Here is a 16,868-nt window from a genome sequence, read left to right as displayed (position 1 = left end):
CTAGTATTTGAAATACTAAAAATCTCCATTACTGACTCAGTATTGATCTAATCCAATTCATTCATTAATATTCTATTAACATACTTTTTTTTTCTGTTGACATGCCAGTCTGTAGTTTAAGTGGAGCTCGTGAGCCCCTTTTCTGAACATCTAGTTTGAGTGTTGCACGAATGGACATTGTGTCTGGAGGGTAGGAATTGAATCAGAAAAGGAAACAAATTTATAGCCTTCGTAAAGACTCAAGATGCTTTTCTACTTAACTCGGGCTTAACAGGCACGAAGTGTTTGTTGTGTTTGATGACGCTGTGTGTTAATTTATGTCCTAATGGTTGTTAGGTTGACCGCTATTGGCGATAGGAGTGGGCGTCGCAGGAGCCAGTACAGCTCACTGGAGCCCAGGCAGCCTGTTCTGCAGACCATTCAAAGCCCTTGCCCTCCCCAGCCTCCACCTCCACTCTTTCTCACTCCTACACGTACCAGCCAAATATTTCATCTCTTTCCCCTAAACAGGTAAAATGATAAGTTGTGCTGGTTTAAAACCACATGACACTAGCATGGGGTTATTTGGGTTCTATGCAGTGTTAGAGAGCCTGGCATAGCATCTTTGGGAGCAATTTCATTTCCCCCAGAGAAGGAAAATACCTGAGACTGTTCACAATGGAATGATATAGACTATGGTTAAGTGATAAGTGAGAACATAAGATTTACGTGAACTTTAACAAAAAATCTCCATGATTGGGTTTCCTTGAGCCCAAACTTGACATTTCTCCTGTATTATGTGGGCCACTCTGTCTCTTTTGTAACTAAGGGGGTAAAATTGCTTCCCATAATATTACGTGACTAGTACTGAATATACAGAATTGTTAATGGTAGTTACCAAATTGTGATGAGATTTTTGGTGAGTTTTATTTTCTTTCTTCTTTTCTGGATGTATTTACAAGTTTTTACAATGAATGTGCATTAATTTTTAATCAATAAAATAAGTCATTTATACTAAAAGTTACAAAAATGCACATATAAAAATACTACAGATATCCTTGCCATAGTAAAGTAATTTTATTCGATTTTATTCAGTATGTTCTGACTGGCTGAGTACCTGATAGTATAATAATGAGTCCTACTATTTATATAATTCTTTACACAGATTTTCTCACACGGGACATATAATAATAATTTAGTAATGGTAACGGGATGGATAATATCCCAAAATGAGGAAATTGTGGGTAAGATATTTTAACTTGTTTTTCAAGAATTATATAATTAGCAAATAGCAGAAATAGAGCAATATTTCTGAATCCTAGAATAATTTTCCTTTTTAATATGTTGTAATATCTTTTTCCTCTGACATGTATAACATTCTGCTAAATCTCATGGAACATTTAAAGAAATATAAGGTCATGTTCCTGTAATTAAACAGTTTATAATACAGTTGAGGTAAAAAGACAGATGCTAACAGTTAATTAGAAATTCAGTTGATGGCACAGATAAAAAGTGCAGTGCTTAATACAGTGCCTGGATGGACGGATGGACGGACAGACGGATGGACAGATGAACGAACGGGTAACAGGATTGCTGGCTGGCTAGATATCTGGCTGGATGGATGGATGAGTGGATGGGTAGATAGACGATTGGGAAGACGGATGGGCAGGAGGGCACATGGATTGACAAGTTAATTAGCGTCGTAAGACTATAAAGAAGAAAAGTTCACTCGTCACAGATAGTTGAATTTCAGTAAATATCTATGGATTTTTATTGGCCAGAAATGTTTCAGGGAGGAGGAGGTCAAATAGCTAGGCCTTCAGGAACTTGTTAGAGTTTGACGCTGCAGAGAGGAGGCATGGGGGACTTCCAGGCCAAGGGCTCAGCATGAGCAAAGGCAGACAGAAAGAGCAAGATGTGACTGGGAGTGTCTCATCTTTAGAAAAGGAATGACTTTTCTAAAACAAAAAGTTTGGTGAATAGGTTGTTTTGAAAGTAGTATGGTACTGTATCATAGAACATCTTGAATTTCAAGCTGAAGTATTTAAATAACCCATAAGCCTGGGCAGCTATAGAAATTTTTGCATAAAGTAATTAATGTTATAAGGAAAATGTTTTAGGCAGCAAATCTGGTAAAAGTATGATTTTGTACTAAATATAAAGATATGAGACAGTTTAAGCAAGGTAAAGATTTAAAGTACTCAACTGAGATTTTTTAAAGTATTTTTAGAAAGGACTGCACATGCTGATCATGCTATATCATCACTAAAATATTCTTATATATAACTGAAATTTCTGAGATAGTTATGTCAAATTCAGCTTTAGATAAATAGGTAGTCTCACTGAGAACTAAAAGATTACATGTGAGGATATGAAGCTGGCATACAAATCTAGAGGCCTCCAAATATTTCATGCATAAAATTTAATAAATTTTTCATATGCTAAAGGAGAGGTAATTATTTCTTCTGGGATATTCAACCTAAAGACTAGACATGTCAGAAAATTGGTATTTCTTGCATGTAAGTTCTTTTTGCACTAGGAGAAGTCGTATACATTGTCACTTCTCTTTAAACCTATTAATTATTTTATCTTACAAAATCAATGATATCATCACTTGAATACAAGTGGTTAACAGTGAAGCCTTTGAACAAGCTATGTGGGTTAGAATCCAGCCCAACCACTGAATTGCTAGTCAGCCCCAACCAAGTTTCTCTGTTCCTCATTTTTCTCATCCATGAATGATGACGATAATAGCACTAACATCTTAAGATAGTTGGCAGGATTAAATGCCACGTAATAACAATTCATAAATGACAGTCATGTTACTAGTAATGATATATAATCAATGAGTAATATACATTCATCTTATTTTTTGTGATCGTTTACCTATTTTGTTTTATTTGTTTTTAAATCCTTGATAGAAAGAAAGCCAGGATCCCATAGGGATGTGTCTGGGTTCTGCTGAGTGAAATTATAACTCAGCATATATAATGTAGGTTGCTCCTAACTACAGCAAAGCTGACCAACCTCTTACCTTCCATAGTGAGCCATCTCTATGGATTTGGACTGATGGATGCAGAAGCCATGGTGATGGAGGCGGAGAAATGGACCACTGTTCCCCAGCAGCATGTGTGTGTGGAGAGCACAGACCGACAAATCAAGTAATGTGTGCTGCAAGCAGACAGTATGACAATGCCTTGAAAGAGAGCAGGACAGTGCAAGTGCTCAAGATCACCCTTTGTTACACATGGAAGCTTAAACCTTGTGTAGTTTTTTCTCATGTAATTATAAAATTCTAATAGAATGTCTAGGAGGCTAAGCTGTTACATCCCCACGAGTAGAACCCAAGGATTCTTTAAAGCATCTCTAAAAGGGTCCTGTGGGGGTGACCCTTACAGATAAGCATTCTTTAGGTTTCTACTCTGTCAATACTTTTATTTGATGATCCACTTATTCTCCATAAGTCAATGTGACCAAAAAACTAAACCTTAAGTTGTGGGAACTTAACTACATAGCGTGTAATTCTCCAAAGAGTGGTGGAAAATGCACAGTAAACGAGACGGTGGTTTATTCAGAGATTCCGAGGCCTATTCCCGTGTTTCAGCTGCACAAACTTGGAGGCTGTGCTGGCAGGATTTACCATGCGATAGTGTGAAGTCTCTCCTAGGTGCTGAATCCAAAGAGTAGGATTCCACTTCATGACTTTATTCATATTTTGCTTTTGGCTTTATTTATAGAGTTGGCTCTCGGAGAAATATTTAGAAACTTTGGTTGTAATGAAACTGGAGCCATTATAATTCTTGAAAAAATTTGTTAGGAAGCAGAAATAAATGGACTAAAGTTTTATTTTTCCTATTCTGCTTCTTTGTAGCAAAGAATAACAAAAAGATAAAAGAGTGAAAAGTTAACCAGTATTTATGCAGCACATATTATGGGCTAAGTGCTAGAAACTTCATATGTGTTTTCTTATTAAAACTTTATAAAAACTTGGGTATTGTTGCCATTTGACAAATGAGGAAATGTGATTAGATGGAATATATTTTTATTCATTTACAAATTCATTTACCAATTTGGCAGTTATTTTTCTTGCAATTACTGGATATCAAGCACTGATCTAGATTTTAAGGAGAGACAGGAGAATAAGAAATGCTTCCTACCCTTGCGGAGTTTTCAGTCTAATAGGAGTCAAGCCAAAAAATATAATAAGTAGATAATTATAAATTATAAGTGAATGTTGGAAATAAAAAAAGTTAGGAAGCATATTTTTTTCTTGTGGTTCAATAACAGTCTCAGATAGTGAAATTTAAGCTTTGACCATGAAGGAAGAGAAAAAGCCATATGAAGAGCAGAAAGAAAAATAAATAAATAAAAGCACTTTGGCCAGAGTAGGGTATACAAAGGCCCTGAGATGGGACACTTAAATTATCCCAGAATTTGAACTGATGCCAGTGTGGCTGAAGCCCAGTCAGTGTTCAAGGGAGACAGTGGAACAGGAGGAAGCTCCTGAAGAAGACAAGAAACTGTAGGCAAGAGGAAGAGTGTGCCCATGGGTTATAGAGCAAGGAAATGGTAGCCTAGGGTCAAATCCCAAGGACATGCTAATCCCCAGTTTTCACTATACCACAGTAGCCTGTATTAGTGGCTCTCAAAGTGTATGCCATAAATCAACAACATCACTGTCACCTGAGAAGTGCTTATTCTTGGGATCCGCCCCAGCCTTACTGAATCAGACCTTCTGGGGCTGGGAGCCAGCAATCTGTTTTTAACAAGGTGAGATTCTCAAGTTCAATGTCCCGCACAAAGATAATAGAACCTTAAAATTCCCCCTTTCCTCTCACTTGGCATCTTTCTTGCTATCTAACTGGTGTTAATCCTTTAAATGACCCAGTCTTTGGGGTGATAGCACTGTGTCCTTTAGTATCCAGCAACCAGCTGCTTGCGTTACATCGTGTAATCTCTTTCTAGGCCTGCAGGATCACTCCACTGAGCTCTGCCACGTACTTTGCTCAAATTCCTTGTCTTTGTTGCAGGACAATTCGCCCCAACAGTGCAGTGCGCTCCATCTACAAAGCTTCGGGCTGCTCCGATAACCCCAACCACCACGTCAACTACTTGGAACATGTAGTTGTGCGCATAACCATCACCCACCCCAGGAGGGGAGACCTAGCCATCTACCTGACCTCGCCCTCGGGAACCAGGTCCCAGCTTTTGGCTAACAGGTACAGTAATGGCCTCTGCCCATTGGTGTGTAAGGGTCACCCCGACACTCAGCTATTCTTTAGGGAAGAAAAGGCTAGCTGCTCCTTACTTACTACACTAAGAACTACCTAAGGGGTTACTTAGGTGTCCTGATGGGACGGTCATAGCTCTCACTGCCCATACGTAAGTGCAAAGCTGCCTAGACTCTGTAGGCATGAAACAGTATAACATTTAATTGTTCAGTAATATGAAAAGGATACTGCAGAAAAACTCAACACCCACCATTGCTCTTTATCCTAAAAAAAAAAAAGAAATGCAGAACACTAACTCTTTAGGCCTCTTAGATTCTCTCCCCTGCCCTCAAATGTCTTCTGACATTTGCTACAGATTAACTGAATTCTCTTGCCTAAGCACTTTCTAAAGTTCAAGGAAGTTCTTTTTGTTTTAAAACAGGTATTGGCAAATTTTTTTTCTTTAGAGAGCCAGTTAGTAAATGTCGTGAGCTTTGGAGGCCATATTTCTGTCACAACTAGTCAACTCCATCGTTAGAGTGCAAAAGCCCCTGTAGGCAATGTAAATGGATGGGAGTGGCTGTGTTCCAATAAAACTTTATTTAGAGGCCAGATTTGGCTTGAGGACTGACTGTCATTTGCTGACCCATTTTAAGGGTTGGCCCTTTAGTCTTTATTGCCCAAGAGGGCCCTCAGTTTCTCTTCTTAGCCTCTTCCCTCTTTCTTATTTCTTCCAAACATTTCTCCAGGAGGTAACTGTATTGCCAGGACCCTGCTGAAAGGCCAATATGTTCTAGCACAAGTTTCCTTTTGCTCCACTGGCTTTTCAAGTGGTTGGGATTATGGGCAGGGCATGCTTATCAAAAAGTGGGACCAGATGGGGAAATGTCAGGTTGTCCTATACACTTCATTCTCATTATGGTTCTAAAATACAAACCATAACCAGAAGCCTAAGAGGTTCTTTAATTTGATACTTTTTTTCTCCAAGTGAACATCTAATGGGAGCAAAAACTTTATCATCAATGGCACATAAAGTCCAAATGGAAGCCAAACTTTTATGTAGAAGTAGCCACCTGTCCACATGCCAGGTGACCATGGCAGCGGTGATCTTTGTTAGGGTACTATCAACAAGTCAGAGGAGTTGAGAAGCCAGGAGCCGATGCAAGCCTACAGAACTGAAAGTGAGACTGAGCAATTGCCAGTTGCTTTTCAAAATCCCCCAACTTCATCTGCTGTAAGATAGTGAGAAAAAGAGAAAGCAATAAACAGCACTTCTATATGACAGTGACTAGGAGTACAGATCCCAAAATCTTCAAGTGCATTTTATTTCTGTGCTTGGAAGACTTGCTGTGATCTTTAAAACCTAATGTCTTCTATTTGGGTATGGGGAAACCTGGATTTAGTGCTTTATGAAGCTCAGCTTAGCCAGAATCAGTGTGTGCAGGTGCAAAGAACAGAAGGATGCTTTGGCATCAGATCGCTGGGCATGCCCTCCTCCCTCTGCAGACAGGGGTCTCAGCTGTTGCCTGCCAGGTAATTGCCGCTACCTGCATGATGCTTCTTTCCAGCAAGCACGGCCTTCAGATGCACAATTATGTGATTAATGGTGGCCACACCAGCTTGTTACTGAAGCCAGGGAAGACCTTTTTCTCTGCCTTTTTTCTTTTCTTTACTATTATTCAACTGTGTTGAACTTGAAAGAGTATCCAGGTGAAACATTGCAAAGTACAAAGGTTTGCTTCATGTATGTGTGGCTCTGAGGCCCCCTCCATCGTAGAAAAGTAATCCTTTTGCAGTTGCTGTTTGCTTGGAAAACTCTGCCTCCTCAGACATTCTGGGCTCTTCCTGCATATTTCAGTATTTTTTGTTGGCTTCCCCCAAAATGACTTCAGTAAGGAAACTTGTGAGCTGTGGATTCCATCACAGGCATTTGGTGGATTACAAGGTCACTGGCTTCAGTCACACATGCATTCTTCAACAGCAGACATCTGCTTTGCTCTTTGCAAAGTGCTGAACCCAAGGGTGCTGCATGACTTGTGTCAGAGAAAAGAAACAGGTATTTCAGACCTTCGGTGACTGGCGGTCATAAGGTTTACTTCAGTTTTCCCAATCAAGACCCCCCAGGGAATAAGGTTTGCACTCAGAGAGCATCTTCTGGGTCTGGAGCGTTTCTTAAAGTGCTGCTCTTTTGTATATCTTCCATCTCAGTGCCAAAAATAAGTAGCCACCAAAAAGAGGTAGACAGATTGGAGGGGTGGAAGGGGGCTGGAGGCACCAAGAGATATAAAGGATGTTATGAATTCATTTGTCTACAGTTCCCCGAAACATAGCTCTGAGCAGCTGACTCCTTAAATGTAAAACAGCTGCACCAGGTCCCAAAACCACATATGGCCACCTTCCAGGGCCTGGCTCCCCTGTCCTTGTTGCGCTTGACACTAGTAGCATCCCTCCTACCAAGGCAGCTAAGGGAAGACCGTGTCTTTTGGCATGTTCTCCTTCTGGCATATCCTGAAGCTTTAATGTTATGAGAGGAAATATCTACTCAAAACCTCTCAGTCTCTGACCTAGTGGCAAGGAATCCTCATGTCCTGTTTCAAAGCACATTCCCAGGATTGGGAGCTGAGGGCAAGCAGCACAGAAAAAGGTGGGGAAGGGGCTAAGGGAAGGCCTACTTTGCTCCTGGTGTCCTTCATGCTGGTCTGCAAGGCAAGAACACTTTACCTCAAGGAGAAGGTGAATAGGTTAGGTTTTAGAAGGAATTTGTGTATCAAAGATTATTAATGAGAGCAATAGTTACCCTGTTGGATAATTATCTTTCCTTCGAAGAAGTCAAGATTTCTGAGGACCACATAAAGAACTCTACGAAGTTAAAAGATAGGACTGCTGAATAAAGTTTCCATAGTGGGGGTCATTTGAGATGAAGAGGTAGAGCTAGCCGTGGTGGCAAAAAGGGGTCCCCATTTGATCTCCCCTCTTTCTTCATGAGGTTGGATTTTTTTGACGGTGGACTATGTGTTGGTTGCTGTGAGAAGAAAGGCTGCTGAGAGCCAGTTCAGACCCCGAATCTGAGGCTCACTTGATGTCATCTCTCCTTTCTGAGGCAAAAATTAAACACACTGACAATGAGGATAAACCAGGGAGGGGAGACCTGAGACGACAGCAACCACCCCTCCCTTATTACTTGTGACTGTTCTCCTTTTCAGTATTGACGAAATAGCTGTCATAGTCTTGGGACTTGAAAATATTATCTATAAGGGTAAATTTCCCAAAGGAAATAAAGGGGCCATGGTCAGCTTTCGAGAAGTCCTTATTTTCCTAGACATGTCTGTGAGGAATTTCTTCAGTATTATGTTTCCCCTCACCACAGCAATTCCTTGGGAGTTGATTTTCCACACAGTCAGTGAACTCTTGAAATCTGTGTAGGCCGTCTGGAGCCCCTCAGTGCCTCCCTGTCCCAGCTGAAGGGCACTTGCTAGAACTCCTGTGGAGAACAGCTGTTGGAGGGAGCACAGTTTACCAAGCATCTGCAGGTGCTGAGCCCCGGAAGGCACTCAGCAGCATTCAGAACTAGTCCAACTTGAGCTTTGTGCCCCATTAGCCCAGCAGGCAAGCACCCCTGGCAAGCCAGGTTGATCATTTAGTGGGTGGGAGCCCTGAGTAAACAGAGCAGTCCCGGGATGAACAAATGGTTAGTTGCTTCTCTTCCCTTTGTTTTCCTTCGCCTTCCCACCCTTTCGGTCCTCCTCTTGGCCTGTGCACCCTGCCAAACAAAAAGCCAAATTGAATAATCATGACAAATGGTTTACTTCTGGTGAGAATATGGAGGTCCAGTATCATGGGGGGAAGCTACGTGGGCTCGAGTTCTTTGAAATGTTTTTAGACAAGAGTAACATTGGTTATTAGCCTTTATTCTATGACATATTCAAATTCTGCAAGTGTAAAATTTTTCAAGCAAAAGTTTGTCCCATCAGATTCTTCCTTCAACTGCATTTGTTGTAGAATTATGAAAAGCTGTCATCATCTTTTTTCCCCTAAATCTCCCCCTCCCCCAACTCATTGAGTTTTAGATTTAGTTGAGCTGTGTTGGCTCTCTGTTCCAAATTTTGGCCTCTGACTGAAAGCTGAAACTTTGCCTCCCTCTCCAAATTTGATTACAGCTGAATATCTCTGCTTCTAATTATGATCTTAACTAGAGAGGAGGTTCACTTTCTGGACTCCAAACCCTATAGCATTTTATAATTAACTGTGTTTAAATGCGGATATGTTTGAATCATTTCTGTTGCTGCCTTACCCAAATGTTTAACGGCAAACTATTGACATTTGTAAAGTGTCATGCAGTATAAATTCATTTGTGACTTGAAGTACAAATTATACTTTTGCAGTGAAAGTTTTACATTCCACTCTCCATGTCAACCCTCTTCCTTCGTTCAATAGAAGGTTCCGCTTTGGAGTTAAGGTTGGGTTTGTCTTGATTTCACCGATTTTATGTTTGACTTTGGAAAAGTGATTCTCTCATCTAGAAAAGAGACCTAATAGTATCTACCTCACAGAGTTGTTACCAGTATTAAATAAGATAACATAACGCAAGTCCTCCTCACAGCCCTTGGCATAGTAAGCATTTAATAAGTGCTAACCTTTATTTACGCTGTGCTTCTCGAAGCACCTGGTGAGTGACTCAATCAAACACAGATGGCTGGGCCCCTCTCCCAGAGATTCTAATTCTGTAGGTCTGGGGTGAGGTCCATGAATTTGCATTACTAATAAGCTCTCAGGTGATGCTGAAGCTGCCTGTCCACAGACCACACTTTAAATAGCGTCGATTTAAAAGATCATCCAACTTTTTTATACATTCTTGTTACTTTCGTGTCATCAAAAGACTTGTGCAGTATGTGCTGGATGCTGTGCAAGTAATTTATAAAGGAGTTTAAAATATAAAGCAGATACATAGATAAAAGCCATCAACTATAAAATGGAATCTGCAAGAAAATCAAGGACTTACATCATATATCCAAAGAAGATGCATTTGGGGGTTGGTGAGTAAGTTAGTAATAGTATGCATGTTGAAAGTTTTAAAAAACTCATCTGTTTAGGTATTCCAAACCTCTAGAACGAGTACCTTTCTCTTAACCTTTCTCAAAGAAAGGATTTAGTTTAGGAGAGAGAAAATACTTAATAGTGTGTTTTAAATACCCTATTTCAGAAACAAGTTATTTAAAAGTTACAAAAGCCAACATCTAAAGAAATCAAAAACTGAAGCCAAATAAGTTAAGCATTCTACAGCTCTACTTTAAATCGTGATGAGGCACTAAAATAAAAAATTTTTTAAGAAAGAAACCTTCCAAAAATATTGTTCTAATGTCTAATTCTGTAGTGAACATAATACTGTTTGCTTCGTAGTGGATAATTCTGAAATAAAGATCCATTTACAATTTTAGAAATAATTATGTAACATAGCTATTAGTATTTATAAAATGTCTTGTTGAAATAAATAGTTGCAATAACATCATAGAAGAATGTTGTAGCCTTGAGAGATTGGCTAGACCCTTTAAGTGAGAGGGAGGTTGGGGGAGCTTACAGTAATTATGTGAGTTATTTCCTGAGTTAATTCCTCAAAAGGATGTAGTACACTTAATGGCAGTCTTTTCTACCAGGCGTCGTCCAAAGTAATTTATTTGAACACCGCTCACAGGGATAGGGCTGTGGGGCACCATTTTAATAACTGGATGCGTAATTTGTGCCACCACATGCACATATCATTTCATCGAGCACATGATTATGAAGTCAACTCAGAGACAGGGTTTCATTGCGACAGGAGATATGGATACAGGAGTGGCGTTAATCTACTCCAGCTTTGAGCACACTGGCCCTGACTTATTGACATTGTATCCATACTAATAATGTCGGCATACGTCTGGTTTCTGCTCTGTTGGCACAGCACAGACCTTCAAACTGGGCATTGAACTTTTTAGTTGATATACAGAGACCACACAATTAGAATCTTCTTAGCAGATGTCCAGTGGTTTGACATGATTGTCTTAAAGAAGTGTGTTCTTTGCAAAACACAACTTGTCTACCAGCAACATACTTCTCATTATATGCAGATGATGCAGTGCTTTTAAATGTTACTGTGCTCAAAATAGGGAATAGTTTAAGTACTGAATCAGAATTAAAATAAAGGACAGGGTGAGATTAGAAAACTAAATGCCCAGCTAGTTGAAACAGCAGCAATCAGTGTCTGTTTCCTTCCCCATCAACTCTTTTAGCAAAATGTAATGATTGTGTTTGGCTGCATTTTAATTCCTCCTCAACTTTTGTGTCTGCGTGAAATTAATGATCATTCCAGCTTTGCCTAAAGTGAGGAGACCAGGGGGTAACTGCTTAGCCAGATAGACAAAACCTGTTTATATTTGGGCTTTGAAAAACTTATTTGAATGCTAATTTATGAGTATTTCTTCTTGGCTCCCAGTTTATATTTAATTTTTGTTCCCAACGTGATTTTAAAGTGATGGGTTAGTCATGGAATGATTTTCAAAGGTGGACAGGAAAGGGTGGAAGGAACGAAACATAGGGTCTGCTAATCCAGCAGTCAAATAATTGACCCATGAGTAATTAAAAGTTGGCGGAGGTTGTGGAAACAAGACTGCCCCTCATGTGATGGCAGCCTCAAGTCTCCTTTGTAGTTTTTGGACATGAGGCAAGGAGCCAAATGTTCTGTCTAAACTGGGAATTGCTTTTAAGTTCCACACTCTTAGAAAGGTATAATGTGACAAGTTACTGCTTCAGTGCCCTCAAATGGCACAATGGCCTCAATGAATTAGAGCCTAAATTAGAACTGTGGGATAAGAAGTAGTTCTAGACTGGTTTTCCGCTTCCGTCCATTTCTATGTCACCATATTCTCTTTAGTAACATGCGTCTGTCAGGAAGGGCAATTTGAAAAAAGCCCCTCTTTCCCCATTTCTGTATCTCCTTTCACCTCACATACATGCTTTCTACATACATGAAGGACTCTGTGTAGGTAAGTCACTTATATAATGACCCAGCAACTTCCTCCTGGCCAAGTCCAGTTTTAAGCCATAACCTTGTGAAATTAGCCCTATTGTGGTAGCACATGGATTGTAGGATCTCCATAAAGTGTACCATCCTTACTCTAGTGAAACTCAATCGCAGTGTGGAAACATTCATATAAGGTGCCACTATTTCCATCCCTGTTATCGTGGGGGAAATCTTCCAGATCCAGTGAGGTCCTCACTGAAATATAACACCCCTCTGTTCAGAGGTAACCTTTATAGATAATATACGAGTATTCTTTAAAAGGGAAAAGGGCTTCCTGTCTATATAAGTTTTGAAAATTACTGCCTATCATTAACCCATTATGAAGAGTAACAAAACATATTTGATTATTCTAAAGATTTGAGATATTGTCCTCTAAGGAGACCTGTTCACCTTTAACTCAGCCTTTCCCAAATCATGGGACACTTTGAGAATGTTGCTAAATAGTTTTTATTTTTCTTTTAAGGGCTCAGGAACATGTAGCAGGTGCTTTTCCTGTTTATCATTTTTCTCTAGGGAATACTGCTGAGTGTCAGCCATTTACCTAACAGCCCACAGCTGTGCCACCCAACCTTTCAGCTTTAGAATCCAGCTGGCATTTTAGAAGGAGCCTCAAACACATTGATAAAACACTTTTTAAACATTTAGAATTCTAACATAGTAAATTATAAAGAGATTAGGTGGTTATTTTTTTTGTTTTTAGGAGGGTACATTTTCTCCCAGTGGGAAGATCTACATAGAAAGTCAAATTATAACCACCAATTTGCTTGGTAAACGTGAAATTAAAGCAGGGAGAGCTGATTGCATGCTCTGAATAGCCATCAACATCCAGTTGCCATGACCTTTGCATTTGTCTCCATTGAAGGACAGATATGTCACAGTAACCGGACATGGTTACTCCTGAGACAGTGCTAGAGATATTTTTCCCTTTCTGTTTGGCCCTGTAGCTCTTGAATTCTTATTATTTTTTCCATAAAAATAATAGATGCATATGATTTTTAAATGAAAAGTTCTTTTAAAAACATCTGCCTCCTGCTCGATCTTTTACTTTTCACCTTTTAGGTCCCATCTCTACAGAAATCTTTTAGATATTTCTTTGGGTAGTCAAATCTATATTATATACTTATGTAAATGATATGCCTATTTCTTAATGTGATAGCTTTATACATTATCTATTGACATCTTATTTTTGATGAGAATTCTGTTTCCTTATATGATTTCCCTCATATTTGTATCCCTTAGGATTACATCACAGGAAACTGAAATAATTTTAGCTATTTCAAGTAGAAAGATTTCCTGGAGGGAAATAAAACATTAGAAAATCATTGGAAGGGCTGGAAGAGCAGAAAAATAGGCCGGAGTTCCAGGCATGACTCTTTGAACTAGATAAGATTAGTGGGCAGAGTCTTTTTACTGAGGTCTAATTTACATACAATTCACTTTTTTATATGACTAATTCAATGAGTTTTAACGTATCTATACGGTTGTATAACCATACACCATCACTTTCAAGATAAAAAAACCGTTCCATCACCCTCGAAACTTCCACCATGGCCCACACACATCCCTCCCAGTTCCTGACAACCACTGATCTGTTTCTTTTCATGCACCTTTTCTAGAATGTCATATAAATTAAATTGTACATAGTCTTTTGTGTCTGACTTCACTCAGCTTAGTGCTTTTCATATATGTTCATGGTGTTGTGTTTGTTAGTAGTTCATTCATTTTTATTACAGGGTAGTATTTCTTTGCATGACTGTACCATAATTTGTTTATCCATCCATCCATTGAAGGACATTTGAGTTGTTAACAGTTTTTGACCATTATGAATAAAGCTGCTGGGAACATGTACATGGAGTTCTTTGAGTGTACGTATGTCTTGACTTCTCTTGGGTAAATATATTGGAAGTGGATTGTTGAGTTTTATCATAAGAACTGACAAATTGTCTTCTAGAGCGTCTGCACCATTTTGCATTCCTATCAGTAGTGTAAAGAGTTCCAGTTGCACCACATCTTCAACACTTGGTACAGTCAGTCTTGAGGGTAAAGTCTTAACCTAGTTTCCCTTATTCACCAATGGTTATATCTTCTAGATTTTCTCTTGCATGGCCAGTCCCATGCCTGGTTCCCTAAGGTAGAACAGTCTGTGGTCCCTGTGGATCTACTAATCAATGATGTCCAGGATGAATACAACCTCCAGTGTTGAGCTGAACATATTGATGGATACAAAAAGGTCATTGATCATGGTCTTGACTTGACCCTCACTGGGTTTTAAATAACAGATAAAACAGTGTTTTGTGATTCTCTCTTAGGCTTTTTGATCATTCCATGGAGGGATTTAAAAACTGGGAGTTCATGACCATTCATTGCTGGGGAGAACGAGCTGCTGGTGACTGGATCCTTGAAGTCTATGACACTCCCTCTCAGCTGAGGAACTTCAAGACTCCAGGTGAGTATTTCCTTTCTATAATTTGGATTGCTGTGTAGAAAAAAGTGATGGAGTACATTTTGGCCAAAGTGTGTTTCACGCTTACGCATCAGCATCATTCTTTTTCCTGTGATCGTATGTTTTGAGTTGTCTGCATGTATTCCAGTTCTCAAGATTATGATTTCAGAGGTAATAATTTAAGGGTAAGAAATAAAGAATAAATATTTAGATGTAAGTACAGGATAAAACATGACAGTTATTAATTGATGTTTCGGGATATAGGGTCCATGTCTCTACCTAGCTTCTCTTACTTTCTTTGTTCATAAACAAGCCACCCTTGTCCACCAGCAACGGGTTAAATTGCCAGGTCATAACAGGAGACAGGTTTCCTTAGTTATCTTTTTTCTGTGTTTACTCTGCATTTAAATTTTAGTGCAGGCAAGACACTGAGCTGGCCTATGTCAGCTAAATTGGTTACCACTAAAGAAAATAAATGATGATATTCTGCCCCAAGTGAGCCCAAGAGCTAAGGAAAAAGAAAACTCTCTTGATATGTAAAACATGTAAATTATAAAATTAACAAAGGTCTTTTCAGGTGGTCTCAGACTCTTGTCGCTGTATATGTCCTACTTCCCTTTTCATGGAAGTTTATTTGTAACCTAAAAACAAAGGTATTTACAATATGCCGTGGGGCGGGAGATTGAACAGTTTTTGCAGCAGCCTATGTTGCCTATGATGGAGCCCTATGGAGTACGTGGCTCAGTAGCAAATGATCTGCTTGATAACTAACCCAGCTTCCTTGCTCAGCTGTGGACATAACTTTGATTGTCCGAAATATTCGTGCTTCTCAATGCTCTGTCCAGTCCATCTGCAGAAGAATCAGGCCTGAGGGTGATTTTAGGACTGACATCCATTTCTAGCCCTCTCCCAATCTCAGAATAAATTAATCCAGACATTCTGTAATTAATTGAAAGGTGCATACCATTCAGGTACAGTAACTGCATAGAGAAGAGGAAGCACACGGTAGAACACAGTGGAGAATGCTGATGTACATTTACCAAACTTTAGTCTGCCAGTCAGATAGTTACTCATTCTGAAAGATCTATTTTTGGTCATACAATTTGACCATCTCTTTGCCCTGATTCTGTGATGTGGTTCATCTGTGTTGCCACAGCGGTCTCATAATCAAAGAGATTAAAACCAGCATGGTGGCAAGGTCACAATGAATAAGATAAAAGTTTTGTTAGAGTATCTGGGTCCAGCTCACCTCCAGCATGCAGCCTGAATATAATGGATACCAAAGTTTTATCCAGAAATCAAATGTTCATCAACAAGGCAGGGTCGATAGAAAACATTCAAGTAAACTAGATCCTGGTTTCCAACCACTTTCACTTGTTCCTCATATACTGAGTTCCCAGGACCTTCCTCTCTCTTCCCTCCTCTTTTAAGGCCACGCCCACGGAGATGCATGTGGTCATGGCACTCAGGGGCAATGGCAGCATGTGACTGGACTGTGCTGCCCTTACCAAAGGACAGCTCTCAGTTTTTCCATCAGCAGGTGTCACTACAGAACTCTTACGTGTCCAGAGATCCCAGAGAAATAAACAGTTTCAAAATGTGACAGTTGTATACAGCAGGGGGTGTACAGCCTAAAGCGTAGAATCGAGAATACATTCTCTGTTGAGAATTTAAGATAGTTATAAAACTAAAAGTGATTCTGCCCTTTATTGTCGCCATGCACCAGCAATTCTAAAGAATATCAGTGATAAAACGCTCTACCCCCATAAGAGCAAACTGCCCGAAGGGCACACTACTGGTTGATCTGCCATTTGTGTGCAAGGGTAAGGGGCTATGAATATAAATATCTCTTCCCTCAAGGAGTTCAGAGTCTATCCGGTTTACTATGATTCCCTGTGTTGAAAGCTCTCTGCAGTAGCCCATATAATCTAGATAGTCTATTTATAGCATTACCTTCTCCTTCACACTATTTAAATGTTCACTGTTAACCCCAGTCACCTTCAGTCATTTCAGAGATGTTCTTTTATGCCAGAAGAGAGATACTCCAATGCTATTACTGGCCTGGAGTCAGGAGCCTTTAATAGAAACACATGCTCTTTGGATATCCTTCCTTCAACCAACCTTTTTGTTCAGGATTACTCACACTTTAGAAGAAGACTTCTGCTACTCCCTTCCCTCCCCC

The 16,868-nt window shown here is 39.6% G+C and overlaps 1 protein-coding gene across 3 annotated transcripts in view; it reads left to right on the top strand.

Moving 5' to 3' along the window:
- Positions 1-16,868, top strand: part of PCSK5 (proprotein convertase subtilisin/kexin type 5) — a 421,776-nt gene that overhangs the window by 233,899 nt on the left and 171,009 nt on the right. For all 3 annotated transcript variants that reach the window (XM_011377895.2, XM_023521942.1, XM_011377894.1), the window contains exons 11-13: positions 3,023-3,140; positions 5,010-5,198; positions 14,553-14,689. In XM_011377895.2, the coding sequence (XP_011376197.1) occupies positions 3,023-3,140; positions 5,010-5,198; positions 14,553-14,689 (444 nt within the window). The remainder of the gene's footprint in view (positions 1-3,022; positions 3,141-5,009; positions 5,199-14,552; positions 14,690-16,868) is intronic.

The sequence above is a fragment of the Pteropus vampyrus genome, unplaced genomic scaffold (assembly GCF_000151845.1).
Source record: "Pteropus vampyrus isolate Shadow unplaced genomic scaffold, Pvam_2.0 Scaffold324, whole genome shotgun sequence".
Lineage (NCBI taxonomy): Eukaryota > Metazoa > Chordata > Mammalia > Chiroptera > Pteropodidae > Pteropus > Pteropus vampyrus.
The sequence above is the reverse complement of the archived record's forward strand: the minus strand, read 5'-3'. Positions and strand labels throughout refer to the sequence as shown.